General features: G+C 44.3%; 2 protein-coding genes and 2 pseudogenes across 4 annotated transcripts in view; all 4 read right to left on the bottom strand.

The window, feature by feature from the left end:
* Positions 1 to 27670, bottom strand: part of LOC148376990 (uncharacterized) — a 205695-nt pseudogene that overhangs the window by 169671 nt on the left and 8354 nt on the right. The gene's annotated exons all lie outside the window — the stretch shown is intronic.
* The window catches only part of LOC148377001 (uncharacterized), an 88154-nt pseudogene that overhangs the window by 20153 nt on the left and 40331 nt on the right, over positions 1 to 27670 (bottom strand). The window lies entirely within an intron of this gene.
* LOC148377003 (uncharacterized) lies at positions 315 to 1790 on the bottom strand. The gene is made up of 2 exons (XM_088352326.1): positions 1527 to 1790; positions 315 to 1470 (listed from the first exon to the last, which is right to left on the bottom strand). Exons 1-2 carry the CDS (start codon positions 1569 to 1571, stop codon positions 769 to 771), a joined length of 747 nt encoding a protein of 248 aa, XP_088208452.1. The 5' UTR covers positions 1572 to 1790; the 3' UTR covers positions 315 to 768.
* On the bottom strand, positions 1784 to 27271 carry LOC148377004 (uncharacterized). Its single transcript, XM_088355178.1, has 6 exons — positions 27036 to 27271; positions 25342 to 25608; positions 25180 to 25285; positions 24231 to 24271; positions 9492 to 9741; positions 1784 to 1793 (listed from the first exon to the last, which is right to left on the bottom strand). Exons 1-6 carry the CDS (start codon positions 27163 to 27165, stop codon positions 1784 to 1786), a joined length of 804 nt encoding a protein of 267 aa, XP_088211304.1. The 5' UTR covers positions 27166 to 27271.

Below are 27670 nucleotides of genomic sequence, written 5' to 3' on the forward strand. Positions count from 1 at the left end.
TTGTTACTCTGAAAGGAGAAGCCCGCCAATATTGGTGCGCCTGTATAAAGACAATAGAAAGCATTTTTTTCAATTGCAAATCTGTTTTTATTTTGGGATCTATAGTTATTATTTTGTTACAGTTGTAAATTCATGATTTGCTTGTCACTAGAACAAAATCTAGCATAGAAAATGCTCTTTTCTTTAAAAATCGAAAATATCGACCAAATTACAATTGATAAATACACACACACAAACACACATATATATATATATATATATATATATATATATACACAAATAAAATGTGTGTGTATGTAGAGATATATTTTTGAATTGATATGACATGAAGAGTACAAAAATCTGTGCATTCAGGGTTAGAGTTCTAAATGCAAATGCAAGAGATAATATATCAAGAAGAGTGACCGATGCCATTTTCTCCGGCACACGTGTGATCTTGACCTTTGGCTTGACTTGGGAAGCTAAGACCGCAAGCTGAGCAGGGAAAAGGCTTCTCACCAGTGTGTGTTCTTGTGTGTGATTTAAAGTGATCTTTCCAGCTGAATGATTTACCACAAAACAAGCAGGTGAATGTTTTCTCGCCAGTGTGGATTGTTGTGTTTTTTTAAAGAGTTCTTTCCAGCTGAACGATTTACCACAAAGCGAGCAGGAGAAAGGTTTTTGAATGAATGAATGAAAACTTTATTTCGAACATAAAAATAAAAAACAGGACAGAAACAATGAGTCGACAACAAAATAATGTCACATAACATGTTCGAAAAGGGGTAGTCAGAAGCAGATGTGGGTTCTTGTGTGTATTTTTAAGTATTTTTTCCGGCTGAATGATTCGCCGCAAAATGAGCAAAAGAAGGGCTTCTCGCCAGTGTGGATTCTTATGTGTATTTTTAAGCTTACTTTGTGGCTGAAATTTTTACCGCAAACTGAGCAGGAGAAGGGCTTCTCACCAGTGTGGGTTCTTGTGTGTGAGTTTAGGTTTGATTTCTGGTTGAATTTTAGACCACAGATTGAACAAGAAAAAGGCTTCTCATCAGTATGGATTATTGTGTGTCTTTTTAAGCTTAACTTATGCCTGAATGATTCATCACAAATCGAGCATGAGAAAGGCTTCTCACCAGTGTGGGTTCTTGTGTGTATTTTTAAGTGTAATTTGTGGCTGAATTTTTGACCGCAAACTGAGCAGGCAAAGGGTTTCTCGCCAGTGTGGGTTCTCGTGTGATTATTTAGGCTTGATTTATCGCTGAATTTTTTACCACAAACTGAGCAGGAAAAAGGCTTCTCACCAGTGTGGGTTCTTGTGTGTCTTTTTAAGTTTTCTTTAAGGCTGAATCTTTGACCGCAGACTGAGCAGGAAAAAGGCTTCTCACCAGTGTGGGTTCTTGTGTGTCTTTTTAAGTTTTCTTTAAGGCTGAATCTTTGACCGCAGACTGAGCAGGAAAAAGGCTTCTCCCCTGTGTGGGTTCTCATATGCATCTTCAAAACAGACTTGCATTGAAATGTTTTCCCACACTGAGAACATGTTTTATCACCTTCTGACTGTTCGGCGCCATTAGTGTCGGACGTGTCCTCATCATCAGTTTTCACGTGTTGACGGGAGTTGATGCTTGAAGGCTCCTCCCAGTTCTCTTCATGTTTTACCTGACTCCCAGCAGTTAAAATGGTCTCAGTCACCGGCAACTCTGCGAAAAGTCCCTCCTCTTTAACACAATCAGACTCCACATCCTCCTCCTCCTCCTTTTTAATGATAAGAAACTCTGGTTCCTGCCAGGCAGGAGAAAGGACTTCTTCACTGACATCTGTGGGACACAAGACATGCATAGGTTTCGTATCATCCCAAATATACGAGATAATACCGAAACATATAAATGGCAAAATGTATAAATATATAGACTGCATTTATGTAATACTTCTAATGGAGACAGAAACGACACAGAACCTCAATTAAAATGTCTATAACAAAAGGGTAAATATGATTGGTCTCTCCTGAATATTGGCATTTAGGAACACAAAGTGCTCAGCTTTGAAGGACTGATTCCAATTCTTCTTTCTGTGATAGACAATTTACAATGTTACATACCGTACATTTCGGACTATAAGACGCTACTTTCCCCCCCAAAGCTTTAAACTTTGCAACTTATGCAATGATGCGGCCAATTTGTGCATTTTTTTTAGCGAACGCCAGGGGGCGCCCATGCAGTAAAGTGTAAGAGTGACACACGTCAGATTCCTGCTATATCAAAATTCTGGACTGAGATTTTTCAACTTGAAAAATTGAAAAGTTTCAGGTAAGTATCTCGGACGATTGGCGTAAGGTAAGTGCCACAAGCAATTGCTGCTGATCGCCAGTGGAGGAGCGACCTCTCCCCCAAATGCTAAGACACTAAGACGCTGCTCGGCTTCCGACTGCTCACAAGTAAATATTGTTGTAAAGGTTGCTCCCACTTCTGTAGGCAGTTAACCCTTCTAGAAGGACGTGTACGTGAGCTAGAGCAGTTTAAAAGGAAAATGTTAGATGCCGCGGACACCAGTGCTAGCGTGGGTTGTAGAGAAACTACTAGTCCGGTTAGGATTAGCCCTAAACGGCTTGCTAACCGCGGTGAGTGAATCCAGACACATAATAAGTTCAGCCCCCTAGCTAGTCCCACTCCAACTTGGTCTACTGGCTCCCGCACCCTAGTTTTAGGTGACTCCATCACAGGTAACATAAAGCTCAGCGACTCAGCTATAGTGATGTGTATTTCTGGGGCCAGATAGAAAGAAAGGCGCAACTTCCCCCCCAATCCCACCTCACCATCCTGCAGTGGAACTGTGACTCCCTCGCATCAACAGTTTTCCTGTGGTATGGAATTGGGGCCACATCTGCCTCGGCACAAGATCATGATCTGGGAGCATAATCTCGTGGAGGTTATCACCACTAAGGTTCAAAACTCGGTAAAGGGTTCAGCTCGGTCTACAGCGCTGAAGCTTGGCCTTCTGAATATAAGATCACTAGCTTCCAAACCTTTACATGTCGATAACAATATTAGTGATCACAATATTAACCTCGATGGCCTTCGTGAGACCTGGTTGAAACCAAATGAGTTTGTCGGGCTAAATGTGACTTCTCCCCGTAACTTTGTGAGTTTCCACTTGGCACGACCGCGCAAAAAATGTAGCAGCGATGCTCTTATATCGGAAAATATGTTGAAATTTAGGAAAATAAAAATGTTATGGAATGAAAGTGACCAACCTGCTCTGTTCAACACAACTCGTAGCTCCTTGCTAATGCTAATTGGGTTTAGCCGTCGATCTTCTCGCTTGTTCTCTTCTTTTAGCTCCTTTTTCAAATTTCCTTTCCATCTCTCGCACATTTTAGCCACCTTTGAACTTTTACGGAGTTAAATGCAGTTTTTAATCCAGTTAGTTTGTGCACACGACTGGAGCGAAACACCACGAAGGAACAGGAAATGGGGGCAGTGACGTGAGTTTCTACTCTTCTTCTTTGGTTAGCATCGAGCTCTGTGGTGCTCTATCGCCCCCTAGCATCATACCATCTCACAATTCCCCTCTGCTGTGTTGTTGGCGAACGAAAGGAGTTAATGAGCCGGTTCCCTTCAAAATGCTCTCCCGCTCTCTTCTTAGTCTGACTGCGTGTGGTCATCATCTGTGATTGTTATTAACTCAATATTGGAGTGATGCATTCCTCTAACTCTATTTTGTCCTTCAACTTACTAACCGATTGCTCTGTGAGTTTCCCATTAAAGTCATACTGTTTTGTCCACGGTTCGAACCACGAGTTGATAAATGTTCTCCATTTGGTTTTCCATTTGTTTTCCAATTTCAATGTCACTCATTTGATGGCCAAATTAACGACATAAATCCCAATCCTTAGATTCTCTCTCAAACTCGCCCTCCATTTTATTCATCTAAATTTGACACAATTCAAGCTATTTGTCCCAATCAATGGCATTAAGGTCATTCTCACTTTATTTTCAACAAATTATCATTTTTTTAAATATTTAATTACCTTTCTCCTTCAGTTTACTCTTTCTCTCTTTCTTCCTTGTGTACTCATTGTCTCTCATTCTCAAATTGAATTGCATTTTTCTTTCAAACCAATTCAATCAACTCCTTGAGCCCACCAGTTTAATGTGAAAATGACGTAAAATCATCTGCAGCTAATTGTCTTACTCATTTGTATTTCCAGGCATGCACGGTTCTAAGGTCTTGGGAACCTCCTGCGTGGGTTCAAATCCAGCGACCGGACTTCCTTTGCAGAGTTTGTATGTTCTCCCCGTGCTTGCGTGGGTTTCTTCCGGGCACTCCGGTTTCCTCCCACATTCCAAAGACATGCATTTCAGGTTGATTGGCCGGTCCAAATTGTTCCCAGGTGTCAATGAGCTAGCGAGTTGTCTGTCCCTGTGTGCCCTGCGATTGGCTGGCAACCAGTTCAGGGTGTCCCCTGCCCACTGCCCGATGATTGCTGGGATGGGCTCCAGCACCCCCGCGACCCTACTGAGGATAAGCAGTGCGGCTAATGAGATGAGAGACAACTTTCTTCCATATTTTTCTTTGAAAAGAAAGTATTTCACGGGTTTCAATATTTTTACATAAAACTTGCCGTTATCTCAAAGTAATATATTCCAATTCACTCCGATTTTTCTCAGTTTTCCTAGTCCTTCATTTACAAATTTTGAACTAAAAAACGGGAATATTTGATCCTTTTCGGTATTAATCTGCCTTTATCTTGAATTAACGTATCTAAAATCACTCAATCATTTTCTTCCTAAACTTTTCAGTCCTTCATTTATCGATTTTCAACAAAAAAAACTGAAAAAATTCGGAGCAAAAATATCTTTGGGACCACTTGGGGCCCGCGTTCCGTATGTTGTACAACATCCCCTGTGAGGGAATCCGTTGTCTTTCAATTTCTACTCCGAAGAGCAGAGTCCCGTTTTATACGTACCGTGAGAATTTTTACCGTATTTTCCGCACTATGAGGCGCACCGGGTTATAGGGCGCACCCCCCCCCAAAAAATCGTTTTTGGTCCTAAATCTTCCATACATAAGGCGCACCGGATGATAAGGCGCTACAATGGGAACGTGGAGAAAACAGTCAGATAGTTCAGTCAAACTTATTACCCCCTTAACATTCCCAAAGCTTGCAACGAAGCAAATGTGTGTCTCAGACACGTGCGGAGGCGGTGTCCGTACGATGTCACCAAACAAACATTTCTTAGTTTCCATTTTATTTTTTGCTGGCAACTGTGTGGACAGAAAAGTAAGAATTTTACTGCGCAGGGAAACGGGGTTCTTTACTGTGCACATGACAATAAACACTTTGAATTGAATTGAGTTTCAAAATAGACTCATCACAGAAACATCAAGATCGTTCTAAAACAAGATACTGGGAAAATATAAAGCCGCATAGCTCACCTAAGTTCTCACGTTCAATAATGATACGCAGCCATGGTCTTTTTGCAACCGTGAGTGTAGTAAATCCAGGAGAATCAAATATTTACAGATACAGAACAGTAAAAAAGGTTTTCTCTATGCCGTAGTGCAACCCAACCAACGTGTGATTCGCATTCATCTTTTCCGGCCAATTGCAGGCTTGGTTTCGCCCCTTTAGCCTATGCAAGCCTGTAAATGATGAAAAGGATCCGCCCCCTTTACCTCCGCATAACTTAAACCCATAGTGACTGATTCAAATGATGATTGACACGTTGGTTAGGAAATGAAACGCCGGTATATAATTCCCAGCATACACCGCGGACGACTTCGCCTTCGGGGGAAAATCGAGTCGGCGGCTGCTTGCTTTAGTTGCAAGACTTTGCGACTTAATATTGATCCGTATATAAGGCGCACTGTATTATAAGGCGCATGGTCAGCTTTTGAAAAAATTAAAGGCTTTTAGGTACGCCTTATAGTGCGGAAAATACGGTAATTTACACTACCGCGTTATCCGCCTCGAGAAACTCGTTTCTAAAGGAGTCATGGCCTAATCCTTTTTTTTCTTTCAAATGAATCCTTGGATAACGTGATCCATTCTCTTTACGAGACTGTGGAAATCCATCGAGTCCCTTGACTCTTGCGCGCACTGATCCCACTCACCTCTTTTTATCCTTCTTTAACGTCTGACTCGTATACTTGTTTTATTCATCCATTTTAATGTTAAAAATGGTGGTGTGAAACCATTTTAAGTACAAATACCTGATGCCTCTTCTTTCGCCCTGTCCGTTGGGAAATCGTCTCCGGGTGGCCGGCCGAAGCAAGAATTCGGAGGCCCGCTTCTTTAAAGGGAAGCGCTGACGTCAGCTTTCTTTGGCGTCCTTTGTCTGCGGCGGTCGTCCGCCCGAATGAGATTTCCCGGGTTTCGGCACCAAAAATGTCGTGTCTAAAGTGATCACTTACGTGTGGGAGAGCTAAAAAATATTGACTAATTTTAGAAGGAAATTCAGGCAAAGACTTTTGCAGTTTTCTAGACAACTACAGTTGGAGAAGGTTCCATTCGTCTCGCTGGCCGCGCCCCTTCCCCCACTGCCCTGTGTTTTATTGAAGTCACAAGGGTGGAATAGTAATGAGACAAAGAAACACAAAGAAACAGGAAAAGAAACTCCCTCTGACCCTCACCCCTGGGACAGTACCAAGACTTTTAAACAAAGAAACAGGAAAACTGGAGAAGCCAAAAAGGGCCATACAATATAGTTGGATATACACTTGAGCAAATACGATTAAGCATACTATACAAAAATGACAGACGACTAGTGATCCCAAGAGCCAAGAAGAGATCCGCAGGTTCGAGAGTGTTCTGGATTCGGGCCCCGGTCCTGTGGAATGCTCTTCCCCCAGAGATTCGATCTGCAACTTCAGTGAAAATGTTTAAATCTAGGCTTAAAACGCACTTCTATTCTATAACATATGAATAACCTCTATTTTATGTTGACAATAACTGTGTATTATTTGCCCTCATGTAGGTTTTAGATCAGGGGATGGCGTCATAATAGTCTGTACTTTGCAATAGTCTGATCTGTGCAGCCCTTTGAGACTCAGTCACAGTTCAAGTTTTAACAGCGCCAGCCAATCAGAAGCAACTTTTAATGATAATAAATCAATTTATTTGGTCCCATCGGAGAAATTCATTTTCACCGACTGTACCAGGGGGATACAGTCGGTGCTGTCGAAGCAGAGCGTGCGCCAAATGACCGATTTATAGCATCTGGTATTCCCAAGGGGTCTCCCACCCCAGAACGAACCAGGCCCGACACTGCTTAGTTTCCAAGCTTGAGTGTTCTCAGGGTGGTATGGCAGGTGGCAAGTGACCATAGAGGGATGGGAAAGTTTTCAAGCAATTTATGCACAATTTTGATAGACTCACAGCTAACACCAGCCTATTAGCCGGGGTAGGCAGGCACACAACTGCTAATATTTTAAAAGCTCTTAAAATTAAACTGAAATTAATCAATTAAATGGGACTGTCAGGAAAGTCAACAGAGCCCGAAGAAGTGGTGATTAGCAAATTTCATTACATGTCAGTCTTGGATTTGACTGAGAAACGGATGACCAGGAACTATAACTCATAGGAAACATTCATGCCCTCCAATATTGGTACACCTGTGTAAAACAATTGAGAGCATTTTTTTCAACTGCAAATCTGTTTTTATTTGGAGATCTTCAGTTATTATTTTGTTACAGTCGTAAACTCATGATTTGCTTGTCACTAGCACAAGAACTAGCATAGAAAATGCGCTTTTTTTCCTGTAAAAAAAAATCGAAAATTACATCCCAATTGAAATTGATAAATCGAACATTTTTTTCCAAAATACACACACACACACACACACACACTTTATATATATATGTACATACATAAAATGTGTGTGTATGGAAAGATATGTTTTTGAATAGATATAACATGAAGAGTACACAAAAAATCCGTACATTCAGTGGTAGATTTAAATGTTATTGCAAGAAATGATATATCAAGCAGAGTGATGCCATTTTCTCAGGCACACGTGTGATCCTGAGCTTTGGCCTGACTTGAATCTCTAAGACTGCAAGCTGAGCAAGAAAAAGGCTTCTCACCCGTGTGGGTTCTTGTGTGTATTTTTTAGCTTTGTTTTTGGCTGAATCTTTGACCGCACACTGAGCAGGGAAAAGACTTCTCACCAGTGTGGGTTGTAGCGTGTTTTTTCAAATTTACTTTCTCAGTGAATTTTTGACCACAAATTAATCAGGAAAAGGGTTTTTCATCAGTGTGGGTTCTTGTATGTGAGTCTAGGTTTGATTTCCGTCTGAATTTTAGACCACAGATTGAACAGGCAAAAGGCTTCTCACCAGTGTGGATTCTTGTGTGCCTATGTAAGCTGTCCTTTAAGCTAAATGATTGACCGCAAATTGAGCAGGAGAAAGGCTTCTCCCCTGTGTGGATTGTTGAGTGTTTTTTCAAGTTTCCTTGAATGCTGAATTTTTGACCACAAACTGAGCAGGAAAAAGGCTTCTCACCAGTGTGGGTTCTTGTGTGTACTTTTAAGTGTGCCTTTCGGCTGAATGATTCACCACAAAATGAGCAGGAGAAAGGCTTCTCACCAGTGTGGGTTCTTGTGTGTGTTTTTACGTTTTCTTTGCAGCTGAATTTCTTACCGCAAATCTTGCAGGCAAAAGGTTTTTCACCAGTGTGGGTTCTTGTGTGATTATTTAGGTTTGATTTCTGGGTGAATTTCTGACCACAAATTGAGCAGGAAAAGGGTTTCTCATCAGTATGGATTCTTGTGTGCTTGTTTAGATTTGATTTCTGGCTGAATTTCTGACCACAAATTGAGCAGGAAAAAGGCTTTTCTGCAGTGTGGACTCCCGTGTGGATTTTTAAGGTCCCTTGGAGCCTGAATTTCTGACCACAGATTGAACAGGCAAAAGGCTTCTCACCAGTGTGGATTCTTGTGTGCCTATGTAAGCTGTCCTTTAAGCTAAATGATTGACCGCAAATTGAGCAGGAGAAAGGCTTCTCCCCTGTGTGGATTGTTGAGTGTTTTTTCAAGTTTCCTTGAATGCTGAATTTTTGACCACAAACTGAGCAGGAAAAAGGCTTCTCACCAGTGTGGGTTCTTGTGTGTACTTTTAAGTGTGCCTTTCGGCTGAATGATTCACCACAAAATGAGCAGGAGAAAGGCTTCTCACCAGTGTGGGTTCTTGTGTGTGTTTTTACGTTTTTTTTGCAGCTGAATTTCTTACCGCAAACCTTGCAGGCAAAAGGTTTCTCACCAGTGTGGGTTCTTGTGTGTGTTTTTACGTTTTTTTTGCAGCTGAATTTCTTACCGCAAACCTTGCAGGCAAAAGGTTTCTCACCAGTGTGGGTTTTTGTGTGAATGTTTAGTTTTGATTTATGGCTGAATTTTAGACCACAGATTGCACAGGAAAAAGGCTTCTCCCCTGTGTGGATTCTCATATGCAACTTCAAACTATATTCAAACTGAAACGTTTCCCCACACTGAGAACACTTGTTATCAGCTTCTGACTGTTTGTCGCCATCAGTGTCTGCAGAGTCAGACGTGTCCTCATCATCAATTTTCACGTGTTGATAGGAGCTGCTGCTTGGAGGCTCCTGCCAGTTCTCTTCATGTTTTACCTGACACCCAGGAGTTAAAATGGTCTCAGTCACCGGCAACTCTGTGAAAAGTCCCTCCTTTTTAACACAAACAGGCTTCACATCCTCCTCTTCTTTTTTAATTTCAGGAAAGTCTGGAGACAGGAATTCTTCACTGACATCTGTGGGACACAAGACATACATAGATTTCGCATCATCCCAAATATACGACATAATGCCGAAACACAAAAATGGCAAAATGTATAAATATATAAAATAGACTGCATTTATGTAATAATTCTAACCAATGGAGACAGAAACGACACAGAACCTCAATTAAAATGTGTATAACAAAAACGAAAATATCATTGGTCTCTCCTGAATATTGGCATTGGCGTAAGGTAAGTGCCACAAGCAATTGCTGCTGATCGCCGGTGAAGGCGCGACCTCTCTAAGACACTAAGACGCTGCTCGGCCTCCGACTGCTCACAACTAAGTAAGTATTGTTGTAAAGGTTGCTCCGGCTTCTGTAGGCAGTTAACCCTTCTAGAAGGACGTGTACGTGAGCGAGAGCAGTTTAAAAGGAAAATGTTGGGTGCCGCGGACACCAGTGCTAGCGTGGGTTGTAATGAAACTGCTAGTCCGGTTAGGATTAGCCCTAAACGGCTTGCTAACCGCAGTGAGCCAATCCAGACACATAATACAAAACTCAATTCCAATGAAGTTGGGAAAGTGTCCATCCATCCATCCATTGTCTTCCGCTTATCCGAGGTCGGGTCGCGGGGGCAGCAGCGTTAAAAGGGAAGCCCAGACGTCCCTATCCCCAGCCACTTCCTCCAGCTCATCCGACGGGACCCCGAGGCGTTCCCAAGCCAGCCGAGAGACATAGTCTCTCCAACGTGTCCTGGGCCGCCCCCGGGGCCTCCTGCCGGTGGGACATGCCCGGAACACCTCCCGAGGGAGGCGTCCAGGAGGCATCCTTATTAGATGCCCGAGCCACCTCAACTGGCTCCTCTCAACGCGGAGGAGCAGTGGCTCTACTCCGAGTCCCTCCCGGATGACTGAGCTTCTCACCCTATCTCTAAGGGAGAACCCAGCCACCCTGCGGAGGAAACTCATTTCGGCCGCTTGTATCCGGGATCGAGTTCTTTCGGTCATGACCCAAAGTTCATGACCATAGGTGAGGGTAGGAACGTAGATGGACTGGTAGATCGAGAGCTTTGCCTTTCGGCTCAGCTCCCTCTTCACCACGACAGACCGGTACAGGGTCCGAATGACGGCAGACGCTGCACCGACCCGTCTGTCGATCTCCCGTTCCATCCTACCCTCACTCGTGAACAAGACCCCAAGATACTTGAACTCCTCCACTTGGGGCAAGACCTCCTCCCCGACACGGAGGGAGCATACCACCCTTTTCCGACTGAGAACCATGGCCTCGGACTTGGAGGTGCTGATCCCCATCCCGGCCGCTTCACACTCGGTTGCGAATCGCTCCAGCGAGAGCTGAAGATCACGGGCTGAGGAAGCCAACAGCACCACGTCATCTGCAAAAAGCAGTGACGCAATGCTGAGGCCCCCAAACCGGACTCCATCCCCGCCAAGGCTGCGCCTAGAAATTCTGTCCATAAAAGTTATGAACAGAATCGGTGACAAAGGGCAGCCCTGGCGGAGCCCAACCCTCACCGGGAACGAATCCGACTTATTGCCGGCAATGCGGACCAGACTCTGGCACCGGGCATACAGGGACCGCACAGCCCGGATAAGACTGTGCGGTACCCCATACTCCCGAAGCACCCCCCACAGGGCCTCCCGAGGAACACGGTCGAATGCCTTCTCCAAGTCCACAAAACACATGTAGACCGGACAGGCAAATTCCCATGCACCCTCAAAGACCCTGAAGAGTGTATAGAGCTGGTCCAGTGTTCCACGGCCAGGACGAAAACCACACTGTTCCTCCTGAATCCGAGATTCGACTTCCTGGCGGACCCTCCTCTCCAGTACCCCTGAATAGACCTTACCAGGGAGGCTGAGAAGTGTGATTCCCCTGTAGTTGGAACACACTCTCCGGTCCCCCTTCTTAAAGACGGGAACCACCACCCCAGTCTGCCAGTCCAGAGGCACTGTCCCCGATGTCCACGCGATGTTGCAGAGGCGCGTCAACCATGACACGCCCACAACATCCAGAGCCTTAATGAAGTCTGGGCGGATCTCATCGACCCCCGGGGCCCTGCCACCGAGGAGTTTTTTGACAACCTCGGTGAGTTCAACCCCAGTGATACGAGAGCCCAACCCAGAGTCCTCAGGCTCTGCTTCCCCAGAGGAAGACGTGCCGGTGGAATTGAGGAGGTCTTCGAAGTACTCCGCCCACCGATTCACAACGTCCCGGGTCGAGGTCAGCAGCGCCCCATCGGCACTATACACAGTGTCGATGGCACACCGCTTCCTCCCCCTAAGACGTCGGATGGTGGACCAGAATTTCCTCGAAGCCGTTCGGAAGTCGGCTTCCATGGCCTCGCCAAACTCCTCCCATGCCCGAGTTTTTGCCTCGGCAACCGCCAAAGCCGCATTCCGCTTGGCCAGCCGATACCTGCCAGCTGCTTCCAGAGTCCCACAGGCCAGGAAGGCCCGATAAGACTCCTTCTTCAGCTTGACGGCATCCCTCACCGCCGGTGACCACCAACGGGTCTGAGGGTTGCCACCGCGGCAGGCACCGACTACCTTGCGGCCACAGCTCCGATCAGCCGCCTCGACAATGGAGGCGCGGAACATGGTCCACTCGGACTCAATGTCCCCCGCCTCCCTCGGGACATGGGCGAAGTTCTGCCGGAGGTGTGAATTGAAACTTCTTCTGACAGGAGATTCTGCCAGCCGTTCCCAACAGACCCTCACAACACGCTTGGGTCTGCCGGGTCGGGCCGGCATCTTCCCCCACCATCGAAGCCAACTCACCACCAGGTGGTGATCAGTTGACAGCTCCGCCCCTCTCTTCACCCGAGTGTCCAGAACATGCGGCCGCAGGTCCGACGAAACGATGACAAAGTCGATCATCGAACTACGGCCTAGGGTGTCCTGGTGCCAAGTGCACATATGGACACCCTTATGTCTGAAAATGGTGTTCATTATGGACAGACCATGACGAGCACAGAAGTCCAATAACGAAACACCACTCGGGTTCAGGTCAGGGGGGCCGTTCTTCCCAATCACGCCCTTCCAGGTCTCACTGTCATTGCCCACGTGAGCGTTGAAGTCTCCCAGCAGTACGAGGGAGTCCCCAGGGGGCGCGCTCTCAAGCACACCCTCTAAGGACCCCAAGAAGGTTGGGTACTCCGAACTGCTATTTGGTGCATAAGCACAAACAACAGTCAGGACCCGTCCCCCCACCCGAAGGCGGAGGGAGGCTACCCTCTCGTCTACCGGGGTGAACCCCAACGTACAGGCGCCGAGCCGTGGAGCAATTAATATGCCCACACCGGCTCTGCGCCTCTCACCACGGGCAACTCCAGAGTGGAAGAGAGTCCAACCCCTCTCGAGAGGACTGGTACCAGAGCCCAAGCCGTGCGTAGAGGTGAGTCCGACTATATCTAGTCGGAATTTCTCAACCTCACGCACCAACTCGGGCTCCTTCCCTGCCAGAGAGGTAACGTTCCATGTCCCAAAAGCCAGTTTCTGTAGCCGGGGATCGTCGCGCCAAGGACCCCTCCCTTGGCTGCTACCCAGCTCTCTGCGCACCCGACCCCTTTGGCCCCTCCTACAGGTGGTGAGCCCATGGGAAGAGGGTCCCACGTCGTCCCTTCGGGCTGTGCCCGGCCGGCCCCCGTGGGTAAGGGTCCGGCCACCAGGCGCTCGCCAGCGGACCCCACCTCCAGGCCTGGCTCCAGAAGGGGGCCCCGGTAACCCGCGTCCGGGCGAGGGAAATCGAGGACCAAAGTTTTCTCTCATCATTAGGGGTCTTCTGATCTGCGTTTTGTCTGGCCACTCACCTAGGACCTGTTTGCCATGGGTGACCCTACCAGGGGCTTAAAGCCCCCGACAACATAGCTCCTAGGATCATTGGGACACACAAACTCCTCCACCACGATAAGGTAGCAGATCAAGGAGGAAAGTGTGTTAATTGCAAATAAAAATTGATCCAAGTAAATTGCAAATTCTTTTCAACCCATATTTAAATGAATGCACAGCAAAGACAACATATTTATTGTCTTCACTCATAAACTTTATTGTTTTGGGAGAAAATCATCAACTCTGTAATTTGATGACAGCAACACGTGCCAAAATAGTTGGGACAGGTGTCAATAACTACTCAGAAAGTGGATGAATGGAAATCAACCAACTATTTGCAGGTGAACAGATGAATTAGCAACAGGTGAGAGTTGTTACTGGGTATAAAAAAGGGAGACCCGAACAAGCTAAGTCATTCACATGCAAGGATGGGGCGAGGTTCACCTCTTTGTGAACAACTGCGTGAGCAAATTGTTGAACAGTTTAAAAACAACATTCCTCAAAGTACAATTGCAAGGAATTTAGGGATATCATCATCTACAGTCCATAATATTGTGAAAAGGTTCAGGGAATCTGGAGAAATCACTGTGCGTAAACGGCATGGCCGTAAACCATTATTGAATGCCCGTGACCTCCGAGCCCTCAAGCGGTACTGCATTAAGAACCGACATCAATGTGTAAAGGACATCACCACATGGGCTCAGGAACACTTTGGAAAACCACTGTCAGTCAATACAGTTCGACGCTATATCCGTAAGTGTGGGTTAAAACTTTATGTTGCAAAGCGTAAGCCATTCATCAACAACATCCAGAAACGCCGCAGGGTTCTCTGGGCCCGAGCCCATCTAAAATGGACTGATACAAAGTGGAAAAGTGTTCTGTGGTCTGATGAGTCAGTTTTCCAAATTGTGTTTGGAAATTGTGGACGTCGTGTCCTCCGGTCCAAAGAAGAACAGAACCACCCAGACTGTTATGCACGCAGTGCAAAAGCCAGCATCTGTGATGGTATGGGGGTGCATGAGTGGCCAAGGAATGGGTAACCTGCACATCTGTGAAGGCACCATTAATGCAGAAAAGTACATTCAGGTTTTGGAACAAAGTATGTTGCCATCCAAACAGAATCTTTACCATGGGCGCCCTTGCTTCTTCCAGCAGGATAATGCCAAGCCACACACTGCACGTCTCACGACAGCGTGGCTTCGTAGTAAGAGGGTGCGGGTGCTTGACTGGCCTGCCTGCAGTCCTGACCTGTCTCCCATTGAAAATGTGTGGCGCATTATAAAGCGCAGAATAAGACAAAGGAGACCCCGGACTGTTGAACAGCTGAAGCTGTACATAAAGCAAGAATGGGAAAGGATTCCACTATCAACGATTCAACAACTAGTCTCCTCACTTCCTAAACGTTTATTGAGTGTTATTAAAAGGAAAGGTGATGTAACACAATGGTGAAGAAGCCCCTTTCCCAACTACTTTGGCACTTGTTGCAATTATAAAATTCTAAGTTTATCATTATTTGCTTATGGAAATAAAGTTTATGAGTTTGAACATGGATAATCTTGTCTTTGTGGTGTATTCATTTAAATATGGGTTAGAAAAGGTTTGCAAGTCATTCTATTCTAATTTTACTGACATTTTAAACTTTTTCCCAACTTCAATGGAATTGACTTTTGTAAGTTCAGCCCCCTAGCTCGTCCCACTCCACCGGTCTACTGGCTCCCGCACCCTAGTTTTAGGTGACTCCATCACACGTAACATAAAGCTTAGCATTTTATATACCATATACATATAGCCCTAGTGGGAGATGGCTAGAGTCATTTCTGACTCTTTTTAGGAGATTGATTCAGAGGAGGGGATTCCCAGCCCCCTCGCTCAACCCAACTGAGGTGTTGGGAGTCATTAGGTGACCCAACCCCCCAATTCCAACCCCTAATGCTGAACGCCAAGCAGGGAGGCATCGGGTACCAAGGTTTAAGTCTTAGATATGACTCGGCCGAGGCTTGAACCAGCGACCTCCCAGTCTCGGAGCGGGCGCCCTACCATCTAGGGCTTTACTTGTCATTAACCATATTAATGTTCACAATATTAACCTTAATGGCCTTTGTGAGACCTGGTTGAAACGCAAAAAGTTTGTAGGGCTAAATGAGACTTCACCCCGTAACTTTGTGAGTTTCCACTTGGCATGACCGCGGAAAAGGTAGCAGTGTTGCTCTCATATCGGAAAATATGTTGAAATTTAGGAAAATAAAAAGGTTATGGAAATAAAAGTGACCAACCTGCTCTGTTCAACACAACTCGAAGCTCCTTGCTAATGCTAACTTGGTTTAGCCGTCCATCTTCTCCCTCGTTGTCAATTTGAACTTCCTGAAGCTCCTCTTTCAAATTTCCTTTCCATCTCTCGCACATTTTAACCACCTTTGAACTTGTTTTTGAACCTTTGCGGGGTTTAATCCAGTTAGATGGAGTTAGATTATGCACTCGACTGGAACAAAACATCACGAAGGCTTAGACAATGGCGGAAGTGACGTGCAGTTCTTCTCTTCTTCTTTAGTTGGCATCCATCTCTTCGGTGCTCTGTCGCCCCCTAGCATCACACCATATCAAGTCAAGTCAAGTCATTTATTTTTGTATAGCCCTAAATCACGAAGAGTCTCAAAGGGCTTCACAGATTGTTACACTATATTACACAGACTATTGTCAACCGACAAGAGGAGTAGGTTATTCGTATGCAATAGAGTAGAGGTGAGTTTTAAGTTTAGATTTAAACATTTCCACTGAGGTTGCAGATCGGATCTCAGGGGGAAGAGCATTCCACAGCACCGGTGCCCGGATGGAGAACGCTCTCGAACCAGCAGAAGACTTCTTTGCTCTCGGGATCACCAGAAGACCGGCACTCTCAGATCGCAGGCTTCGGACCGGGACATAGCGGCAGATCAGATCTGTAAGATACTCTGCCGTGTTATTGAAGAACAAAAGGAGTTAATATGCCGGCTCCCTTCGAAATGCCCTCTTTCTTTCTTTCTTTCTTTCTTTCTTTCTCTTTCTTTCTTTCTTTCTTTCTTTCTTTCTTTCTTTCTTTCTTTCTTTCTTTCTTTCTTTCTTTCTTTCTTTCTTTCTTTCTTTCTTTCTTTCTTTCTTTCTTTCTCTCTCTTTCTCTCTCTCTCTCTCTCTGTCTCTCTCTCTCTCTCTCTCTCTCTCTCTCTCTCTCTCTCTTTCTCTCTCTCTCTCTTTCTCTCTCGCTTGTTAGGTCAATACGAGTGTCGTCTTCTCTGTGTGTTTTTCTTCGTATCATCCATGTAAAAGTTTAAACCAGGCATAAATTCAGGAAAGAGGTCTAAATATAATGGAAGCTAGAGCTCTTGTTGGTGATAGAAAGGAGTGGAGAGGTGTGGTGAAAGGATAGTGGGATTGTGGACGCGTTATTAAGGATGGGCTGGGCACCCGTATGATGCGGCAGGGGTAAACCAGCGAAAGCTGTCGGGCCCTGCTGTTGTGTCACCCTGACCCAAGTGACATGGCCGCTTTCTGGTATCCCGTTTCATCCGGAGGGACGAAAGCAGGACCGATTTAGGTCCTGAGGTGCCGACCTTGTTTGTTTTTTTGGGATGGCCATGGTCCCAAAAAAATTTGTGTGTTTTTATTTTTCTTCCCCTTTTATTTTTTTTGTTATTGTATGTGTTTGTCTTGCTGTCGGTCACCCCTCTTTGAGGGACATGACCAAGGTAGATAGATAGATAAATTCACTTCAATTGAAACAATACAGTCGTTGTTAACATAGTACCATAAAGATTATCAAAATCATTGAATTCAAACAAAAGATGTTTCAGATGCATTATTCCATGGATTTATTTAATCCGGAGAGTCCGCCGGGGCCCGTTTTAGTGAGCGGAGCCGAAAAAGCCGCTTCTCTAAAAAGAGAAGAAATTCCCATTACTATTCAGGTCGCAAATCAAAGTGAGAAGGGAAAAGTTTTCTGAAATGCGTCCACTAGACGGCGCTCTCAACGATTGCTTGAAATTTCCTCATCAGTTATTAGAAAATGTCTTGTTCCAAACAATATTTACTCCATATAGTGCTCCAAGAAATACATCAAAACCCAATGTTTATGGCTGCTATATTTTCAAGTTTTGTGCGTTTTATTTCTACTTTTTATGGAACATTTCATCATTCCAAACAAAACAGGCATAAAACAGCCAAACAACAATACAGAGTCAACAAGTCCAAATGAACAAAAAGTGTGTTTTAAGCCGAGAATTAAATATTTCCACTGACGTTGCAGATCGCACTTCAGGGGGAAAGAGCGTTCCACAGCACCAAGGCCCCCAATGGAAAACACTGTCTGATTTCTTTTTGGCTCTTGGGATCACTAGTCTATCTAACTATCTATCTACCTTGGTCATATCCCTCAAGAGGGGTGACTGACAGCAAGACAAACACATACAATAACAAAGAAAATTAAAGGGAAATAAGGAGCCCCCCCCCCCCCCCCCCCCCCCCCCCCCACACAAAAAAAAAAAAAAAAACCCACACAAAGTGTTTTGGACCATGGCCAACCTAATTGCCCAAACAGCCAAACAAGTTAGGCACCTCTGCACCCAATTAGGTCATGCTTTCGTCCCTCCAGATGAAACGGGACACAAGAAACCGGCCATGTGACACAAAACACTCCTCTGTTCAACAGCAGGGCCCGACAGCTTTCACTGGTTTACCCCTGCCGCATCATACGCGATTGACCATCACTTCACTTGAAATGTATATTAGATACGATAAAATAATATTTCAATGTACAGCGTCTGAATGTGGGACCAAATCGTGGAGTGGAACCAAATGAGTTCCCCATTTTGTGTTATATTTACAACAAAAACAAGTGAAAAGTAAGCGTTTCGAAAATACCGTCCCTCGGTTCTCTCAGTTTAACCAACAAACACAAGAAGTTCCCTGATGACTTCTGAATGATCCAATGTCCAAAGCGGGAACAGGATACCAAAAGATTTTGCAACATTTAAACATCTCTCAGAGCACCCCTACGAGCAAGAATATCAAACCCAAAAATATCAACATTGACACCCTCTGCTCCATTATTGACCGTTCCCCACTCCCAGAAGCTCTTTCAAGCCCGGATGAGCTCACCACTCACTACAATACCTGCCTCACAAATATTCTAAATTCTCTTGCCCCCCTGAAAACCAGGAATGCCTCATTCTCCACATCTGCCCCCTGGTTTACACCCGCTCTTCGGTCAATGAAATCAAAGAACCGCCAACTTGAGCGACTTTATAAGAAAACCGGCCTCACCATCCATAAGGACATGTACACTACCCATACTGCTAAATACAAGGACCAAATTGCACAAACCAAATCCAGCTACTACTCCGGCCTCATCCTTTCCAACGAAGGAAATTCAAGAACTCTCTTCTCTGTCATGAACAAAATCCTCCAGCCACCAAATTCTCTCCCCCTCCACCTGTACTCCACAGCAACCTGCAACTCCATAATGGAGTACTTCAATCACAAAATCCTTAAGATTCATCACCAACTCCATCAAAACCTGTCTGCTCCCTCCCCATCTGAACTTCCCTCTCCTTGTCACTTCTTCTCCAGTTTTGCTCCACCCACGACTGCTGAATTATCAAACCTCATACTCAAATCCAAGCCCACCACTTGCCAGCTCGATCCCCTCCCTTCATCCCTTGTTAAATCCTGCCTCCCTTCCCTCCTTCCTCACATATCTGCCATTATTCACTCCTCACTCTCTTCTGGTATTGTCCCATCACTTTTCAAAACCGCTGCTGTCACCCCTACGCTGAAAAAGCATGGTGCTGACCCCAATAACTTTGACAACCTCCACCCCATCTCCAACCTTCCATTTATTTCAAAAATCCTTGAAAAAACTGTTGCTGCTCAACTCCACTCGCACCTGTCCCTCCACTCTCTCTATGAGCCCTTTCAGTCTGGGTTCCGCCCCCGCCACAGCACAGAGACTGCCCTAATCCGTATTGTAAATGATCTCCTCATAGCATCCGATTCCTGTTTAGTCTCCATCCTCATCCTCCTAGACTTGAGCGCCGCCTTCGACACAATCTCTCACCCTATTCTCCTCAATAGACTCTCCTCCATTGGTCTCACCCATACTCCCCTCAGTTGGTTCCATTCCTATCTCACTGGTCGCACTCAGTTTGTCCAGCTGAAATCCTTCACCTCAAAGCCCTCCCTAGTCACCACAGGTGTACCCCAGGGATCTGTCTTAGGTCCTCTTCTCTTCATCGTCTACCTCTTGCCTCTTGGTCATATCCTCCGCAAATTTAATATCCACTTTCATTGCTTTGCTGATGACACCCAACTCTACATCTCCTGCAAACCAAACTCCATACTCCCACCTCCCTCCCTCACCTCTTGCCTTTCCGAACTCAAAACATGGTTCACAACAAACTTTCTTAAATTAAATGCCAATAAAACTGAATTCCTCCTTCTTGGCACCAAATCCACTTTATCCAAAGTAAACAACTTCTCTCTCAACATCGACAGCTGCTTAGTGTCCCCCTCCCCCCAGGTCAAGAGTCTGGGTGTCATCCTGGATAGCATGCTTACCTTCCACTCACATATTAACACCATCACCCGCACTGCTTATTTCCACCTCCGCAATATTACCAGACTCCGCCCCTCCCTCACCCCCCGCACTACTGCTATTCTCGTCCACAGTCTTGTAACATCCCGCCTTGACTACTGCAATGCTCTCCTCTTCGGCCTTCCTCAAAAGTCCCTCCATAAAATTCAGCTGGTTCAAAACGCCTCTGCTCGCATCATCACAAAAACATCTTCCCAGCAGCACATCACCCCCGTTCTCCAACAGCTACACTGGCTTCCTGTTCAGCATCGCATCAGCTACAAACTCATCTTATATACATATATGGCCATTCACAACCTGGCTCCTCCTTACCTGTCCGACCTTCTCCAGGTGCACGTCCCCACTCGCTCCCTCAGATCCTCGTCCTCCCTCCGACTATCAGTGCCCCCTGCCCATCTGAGCACCATGGGAGCCAGAGCCTTCAGTCGCGCTGCTCCCAAGCTTTGGAACAATCTACCTCCAGACCTCCAAAACTGCACACCTCTCTCCACTTTTAAGTCCCGTCTAAAAACTCACCTGTTCAGGACTGCCTACAACACATAGCTTCTCCATTTCTTATGTTTTTATGATTTTATGTCTTGTTTTTATTTATTATTTCGTTTACAACTTTTTTTAAATTGTATTTTTTCTCTTTCATTGTTTGCACAGTGTCCTTGGGTGGCCTGAAAGGCGCTTTTAAATAAAATGCATTATTATTATTATTATTATAATACAGTGCACTTTATGTATGGATCAATATTAAATCGCAAAGTCTGCAACTAAAGCAAGCAGCCGCCGACTTGGTGAAGGAGTCCGCGGTGTATGCTGGGATTTATTTACCGGCGTTTCATTGGCTAACCAATATGTCAATCATCATTTGAATCAGTCACTATTGGCTAAATTTATTCGGAGGTAAAGGGGGCGGATTCTTTTCATCATTTACAGGCTCGCATAGGCTAAAGCGGCAAAACAAAGCCCGCAATTGGCCGAAAAAGATGAATGCGAATCACACGTTGGGTTGCACTACGGCATAGAGAAAACATTTTTTACTATTCTGTATTTGTAAATATTTTACTCCCCTGGATTTATTACACTCAAGAGAACTTGGTCGTTGCACAGCAGCTAAATGACTTCATGTCAGAAAATAACCTCTTTGAAACTGTCCAGTCAGCATTTAGGGCAAATCACTCGACTGAGACAGCCCTGGCTAAAGTAACCAATGATCTCCTCTTAGCAATAGATTCCGGTGCCTCATCAATGTTACTGCTGCTGGATCTCAGCGCTGCTTTTGATACTGTCGACCAAAACATATTATTGGTTCGTCTAGAACGCATTGGTATTTCAGGAACTGTACTCTCGTGGTTTAAGTCTTACCTGTCAGACAGACTTGCTTGAGCTTTTAGGTACTTACCTGTCAGCTGACCTCACATGGACTGTCACTGCTATTGATATACTAAAGTCAGCCAGACAAAGGCTCTACTTCCTTCGTCAACTCAAATCATTCAGAGTCCGTCAATCCATTCCAATCCAGTCCATTTTTATCGCGCTATCATTGAATCCATTTTAACTAGGTCAATCACAGTTTGGTTTGGTTGCGTCAATCAGAAAGAATTGTCAAAGATGGAATCGGTAGTGAGGACAGCAGAGGAAATATTAGGTACTGGCCGTCCCTGCAAAGTATCTACATCGATCAAACTACAAAACGGACACTAAAAAGTATAGAGGATCACATTCACCCTGCTCGCAGGTACTTTGATGACCTGCCGCCAAGTCGCGGTCTTCGCGCCATTGTGAGCAAGACTACACGTCTTAACTAGAGAGTTTTGGAATAAGGGAGCGTGGGACGACGTCCATGTGACTACGTTTCTTTCCGTTACTTAGGAAGACGACTTTGATGGTTTCAGTTCTAAGTAGGAAGATGAGGATGGATACCGTGACTTTTACAAGTACGGTATGTTTTTTTAACAGACCCGTTTACTGTGCTGCGAGCGTGTTTATAGTAGCGTTTTGCTACCCTTCACAGGCACGGTTTGGGATGAAAGTTATAATATTATAATTAAAGCTTTGAAAACTCTCGGTGTACCGTCTTTCTTTGTAAATATGTGTAACCATGTATAATATGGATTTGCAACTGTATTTTTATCTAATGTATTTATTTGAGACACTTATTCTGATTTGCACAGCCGAATAAGAAAGAAGGGACGGAGCAAACACGGGCTGATGGGAAGTGGAGTAAAGGTGAGACATGTTTGTGGACGCAGCGGTCAATAACGGAAATATATTTTTCCCATCTTTACCTTTGAAAATATACACTTTTTTCCTTTGATTACTTTCAACGGGTACCCGGACTCTGCAGGTCTGCATTAAACCTTAACAACCGGTATCATTTTCCATTCATGATGCCGACTGATATTTTTGGACCGTGTACTTCAATGATGGAATTTTTGTTTCAATCGGGGGAATTGAAGTCGGATTTGAATTAAGCTTGTGTTCGTATTACATTTTTTCAATGTGAGTGCATGCGACTTAAATACAGGTGCGGCTTGTGCAAGTACAAAAGTGGTTATCCCTTTGAAATGAGGTGGGTGCAGCTTATAATGAGGTTCGCTTATTTGTCCGGAATTTACGATAGGTATGAATAAAAGATATTCAGAAAGTACTTCTGAAGAGAAATCAAGAGTTAAAAACAATAAATGGATATTGTAGTAGTTACAGTTACAGAATATTTAAAAGTAGTGTCCAGCGAAGGTTTTGGGCCCCATACAACGTTTTGTCGTTTTGCCACATTTCAGGCTTCAAACTTATAGCTAAAAAACAGAAAACCTGTTCTAGGAATCAACAAAACATGAGACACAATTGTGAAGTAGATTCAAAATAGTCAACATTTTTTAGATTCATCTACGGCGAAAAAGCTGCTACAAAATTATATATATGTATATTACACACACACACACACACACACACACACACACACACACACACACACACACACAAATTGGGGCTGCATGAATAAATGAAATCTAATCGATATTGTGATGTGACAAAGTGTGATTGTGTAATCACATGACACTGCCAGTTTTTTTTTTGGTGTAGTGTGTTATTTGAGTGATAGTGTGGACAACCAAGATCATCACAGTTTAGGTTTTGAAAGCGCCAGCCAATCAGAAGCAACTTTTAATGATAATAAATCTATTTATTAGCTGGGGTGGGCAGGCACACAACTTCTAGTATCTTTAAGCTCTTAAAATCAAAATTAAAAGGAAATTCATCAATTGAATTGGACTCTAAGGAAAGTCAACAGAGCCCGAAGAAGTGGTGATTAACAGAATTCATTACATGGATTGTTGTCACGTCTTGGATTAGACTGAGAAACGGATGACCAGGAACTACAACTCATAGGAAACATTCGTGACTCTTGTATTTTAATCAAAGGGGAGACCTTGCTGAGCCAGTTGCTCTCTAAATCGCTTTGTTACTCTGAAAGGAGAAGCCCGCCAATATTGGTGCGCCTGTATAAAGACAATAGAAAGCATTTTTTTCAATTGCAAATCTGTTTTTATTTTGGGATCTATAGTTATTATTTTGTTACAGTTGTAAATTCATGATTTGCTTGTCACTAGAACAAAATCTAGCATAGAAAATGCTCTTTTCTTTAAAAATCGAAAATATCGACCAAATTACAATTGATAAATACACACACACAAACACACATATATATCTATATATATATATATATATATATATTTATATATATATACATATACACAAATAAAATGTGTGTGTATGTAGAGATATATTTTTGAATTGATATGACATGAAGAGTACAAAAATCTGTGCATTCAGGGGTAGAGTTCTAAATGCAAATGCAAGAAATGATATATCAAGCAGAGTGACCGATGCCATTTTCTCCGGCACACGTGTGATCTTGACCTTCGGCTTGACTTGGGAAGCGAAGACCGCAAGCTGAGCAGGAAAAAGGGTTCTCACCAGTGTGGGTTCTTGTGTGTCTTTTTAGGTCTACTCTTTGACTGAATGATTTAGCACAAAAGGAGCAGGAGAAGGGCTTCTCACCAGTGTGGGTTCTTCTGTGCTTTTTTAAGGACGCCTTCAGGCTGAATATTTGACCGCAAACTGAGCAGGAAAAAGGCTTCTCACCAGTGTGGGTTCTTGTGTGTGATTTAAAGTGATCTTTCCAGCTGAATGATTTACCACAAAACAAGCAGGTGAAGGGTTTCTCACCAGTGTGGATTGTTGTGTTTTTTTAAGAGTTCTTTCTGGCTGAACGATTTACCACAAAGCGAGCAGGAGAAAGGTTTTTGAATGAATGAATGAAAACTTTATTTCGAACATAAAAATAAAAAACAGGACAAAAACAATGAGTCGACAACAAAATAATGTCACATAACATGTTCGAAAAGGGGTAGTCAGAAGCAGATGTGGGTTCTTGAGTGTATTTTTAAGTATTTTTTCCGACTGAATGATTCGCCGCAAAATGAGCAAGAGAAGGGCTTCTCGCCAGTGTGGGTTCGTATGTGTATTTTTAAGCTTACTTTGTGGCTGAATTTTTTACCGCAAACTGAGCAGGAGAAGGGCTTCTCACCAGTGTGGGTTCTTGTGTGTGAGTTTAGGTTTGATTTCTGGTTGAATTTTAGACCACAGATTGAACAAGAAAAAGGCTTCTCATCAGTATGGATTATTGTGTGTCTTTTTAAGCTTAACTTATGCCTGAATGATTCATCACAAAACGAGCAGGAGAAAGGTTTCTCACCAGTGTGGGTTCTAACGTGGCATTTCAAACTTCCTTTTTGGCTGAATTTTTGACCACAAATCGAGCATGAGAAAGGCTTCTCACCAGTGTGGGTTCTTGTGTGTATTTTTAAGTTTACTTTGTGGCTGAATTTTTGACCGCAAACTGAGCAGGAGAAGGGTTTCTCACCAGTGTGGGTTCTTGTGTGTTTTTTTAAGCTTAACTTATGCCTGAATGATTCATCACAAAACGAGCAGGAAAAAGGCTTCTCACCAGTGTGGGTTTTTGTGTGTGATTTTAAGGATGCTTTCAGGCTGAATTTTTGACCGCAAACTGAGCAGGAAAAAGGCTTCTCCCCTGTGTGGGTTCTCATATGCACCTTCAAAAGAGACTTGAATTGAAATGTTTTCCCACACTGAGAACATGTTTTATCACCTTCTGACCGTTTGTCGCCATTAGTGTCGAACGTGTCCTTATCATCAGTTTTCACGTGTTGACGGGAGCTGCTGCTTAGAGGCTCCTGCCAGTTCTCTTCATGTTTTACCTGACTCCCAGGAGTTAAAATGGTCTCAGTCACCGGCAACTCTGTGAAAAGTCCCTCCTCTTTAACACAAACAGGCTCCACATCCTCCTCCTCCTCCATTTTAATGATAAAAAACTCTGGTTCCTGCCAGGCAGGAGAAAGGACTTCTTCACTGACATCTGTGGGACACAAGACATGCATAGGTTTCGTATCATCCCAAATATACGAGATAATACCGAAACACATAAATGGCAAAATGTATAAATATATAGACTGCATTTATGTAATACTTCTAATGGAGACAGAAACGACACAGAACCTCAATTAATTGTGTATAACAAAAACATAAATATCATTGGTCTCAACTGAATATTGACATTTAGGAACACAAAGTGCTCAGCTTTGAAGGACTGATTCCAATTCTTCTGTCGGTGATAGACAAAGCAAAATGTTACATACCATAAAATTCGGACGAAAAGCCGCTACCCTTTTTCCCTCCAAGCTTTCAACTTTGCAACTTATGCAACGATGCGGCCAATTTGTGCATTTATTTTAGCGAACGCCAGGGGGCGCCCATGCAGTAAAGGGTAAGAGTGAGACATGTCAGATTCCTGCTATATCAAAATTCTGGACTGAGATTTTTCATCTTGAAAAGCTGAAAAGTTTCAGGTAAGTATCTCGGACGATTGGCGTAAGGTAAGAGCCACGAGCAATTGCTGCTGATCGCCGGTGAAGGAGCGACCTCTCTAAGACACTAAGACGCTGCTCGGCTTCCGACTGCTCACAAGTAAGTATTGTTGTAAAGGTTGCTCCCGCTTCTGTAGGCAGTTAACCCTTCTAGAAGGACGTGTACGTCAGCTAGAGCAGTTTAAAAGGAAAATGTTAGATGCCACGGACACCAGTGATGGCGTGGGTTGTAATGAAACTGCTAGTCCGGTTAGGATTAGCCCCAAACGCCTTGCTAACCGCAGTGAGCCAATCCAGACACATAATAAGTTCAGCCCCCTAGCTAGTCCCACTCCAACTCGGTCTACTGGCTCCCGCACCCTAGTTTTAGGTGACTCCATCACCCGTAACATAAAGCTCAGCGACTCAGCTACGGTGATGTGTATTTCTGGAGCCAGATAGAAAAAAGGCACAACTCCCCCCCCCAATTCCACCTCACCATCCTGCAGTGGAACTGTGACTCCCTCGCATCAACAGTATTCCTGTGGTATGGAAATGGGGCCGCATCTGCTGCGGAACCAGATTCCTGTCTGGGAGCATAATCTTGTGGAGGTTATCACCACGAAGGTTCAAAACTCAGTAAAGGGTTCAGCTCGGTCCACGGCGCTGAAGCTTGGCCTTCTGAATATAAGATAACTGGCTTCCAAAGCTTTACTTGTCAATAAACATATTAGTGATCACAATATTAACCTTATTGGCTTTTGTGAGACCTGGTTGAAACCCAAAACGTTTGTAGGGCAAAATGAGACTTCTCCCCGTAACTTTGTGAGTTTCCACTTGGCACGCCCGCGCAAAAAAAGGTAGCAGTGTTGCTCTCATATCGGAAAATATGTTGAAATTTAGGGAAAATAAAAATGTTATGGAAATAAAAGTGACCAACCTGCTCTGTTCGACACGAATCGTAGCTCCTTGCTAATGCTAACTTGGTTTAGCCGTCGATCTTCTGGCTCGTTCTCTTCCTGAAGCTCCTCTTTCATATTTCCTTTCCATCCCTCGCACATTTTAGCCATCTTTGAACTTTTACGGAGTTAAATGCAGTTTTTGAACCTTTGCAGGGTTTAATCCAGTTAGATGGAGTTATATTGTGCACACGACTGGAGCGAAACACCACGAAGGAGCAGGAAATGGCGGCAGTGACGTGAGTTTCTACTCTTCTTCTTCGGTTGGCATCCAGCTCCTTGGTGCTCTAACGCCCCCTAGTATCATACCATCTCACAGTTCCCCTCTGCTGTGTTGTTGGCGAACGAAAGAGTTAATGAGCCGGCTCCCTACGAAATACTCTCTCTTCTTAGTCTGACTGCGTGTGATTATCCTCTGTGATTGTTATTAACTCAATATTGGAGTGATGCATTCCTCTAACTCTAATTTGTCCTTCAACTTATTAACCGATTGCTCTGTAAGTTTCCCATTAAACTCATTCTGTTTTGTCCACGGTTCGAACCACGAGTTGATAAATGTTCTCCATTTGGTTTTCCATTAGTCTTTCCAATTTCAATGTCACTCATTTGATGGCCA

The sequence above is a fragment of the Urocampus carinirostris genome, chromosome 1, assembly GCF_059441175.1.
Source record: "Urocampus carinirostris isolate Australia breed hairy pipefish chromosome 1, RoL_Ucar_1.0, whole genome shotgun sequence".
Taxonomy (NCBI): Eukaryota; Metazoa; Chordata; class Actinopteri; order Syngnathiformes; family Syngnathidae; genus Urocampus; species Urocampus carinirostris.

Coding starts and splice junctions, on each gene's coding strand:
- LOC148377004 (XM_088355178.1), bottom strand. CDS start 27,165: ATGGCTAAAATGTGCGAGGGATGGAAAGGAAATATGAAAGAGGAGCTT. Junction 25,286..25,341: donor TGGCGACAAACGGTCAGAAG/GTGATAAAACAT, acceptor TCTCTTTTGAAG/GTGCATATGAGAACCCACAC. Junction 24,272..25,179: donor ACACACAAAAACCCACACTG/GTGAGAAGCCTT, acceptor TCAAATATTCAG/CCTGAAGGCGTCCTTAAAAA.
- LOC148377003 (XM_088352326.1), bottom strand. CDS start 1,571: ATGATGAGGACACGTCCGACACTAATGGCGCCGAACAGTCAGAAG. Junction 1,471..1,526: donor TGGCGCCGAACAGTCAGAAG/GTGATAAAACAT, acceptor TCTGTTTTGAAG/ATGCATATGAGAACCCACAC.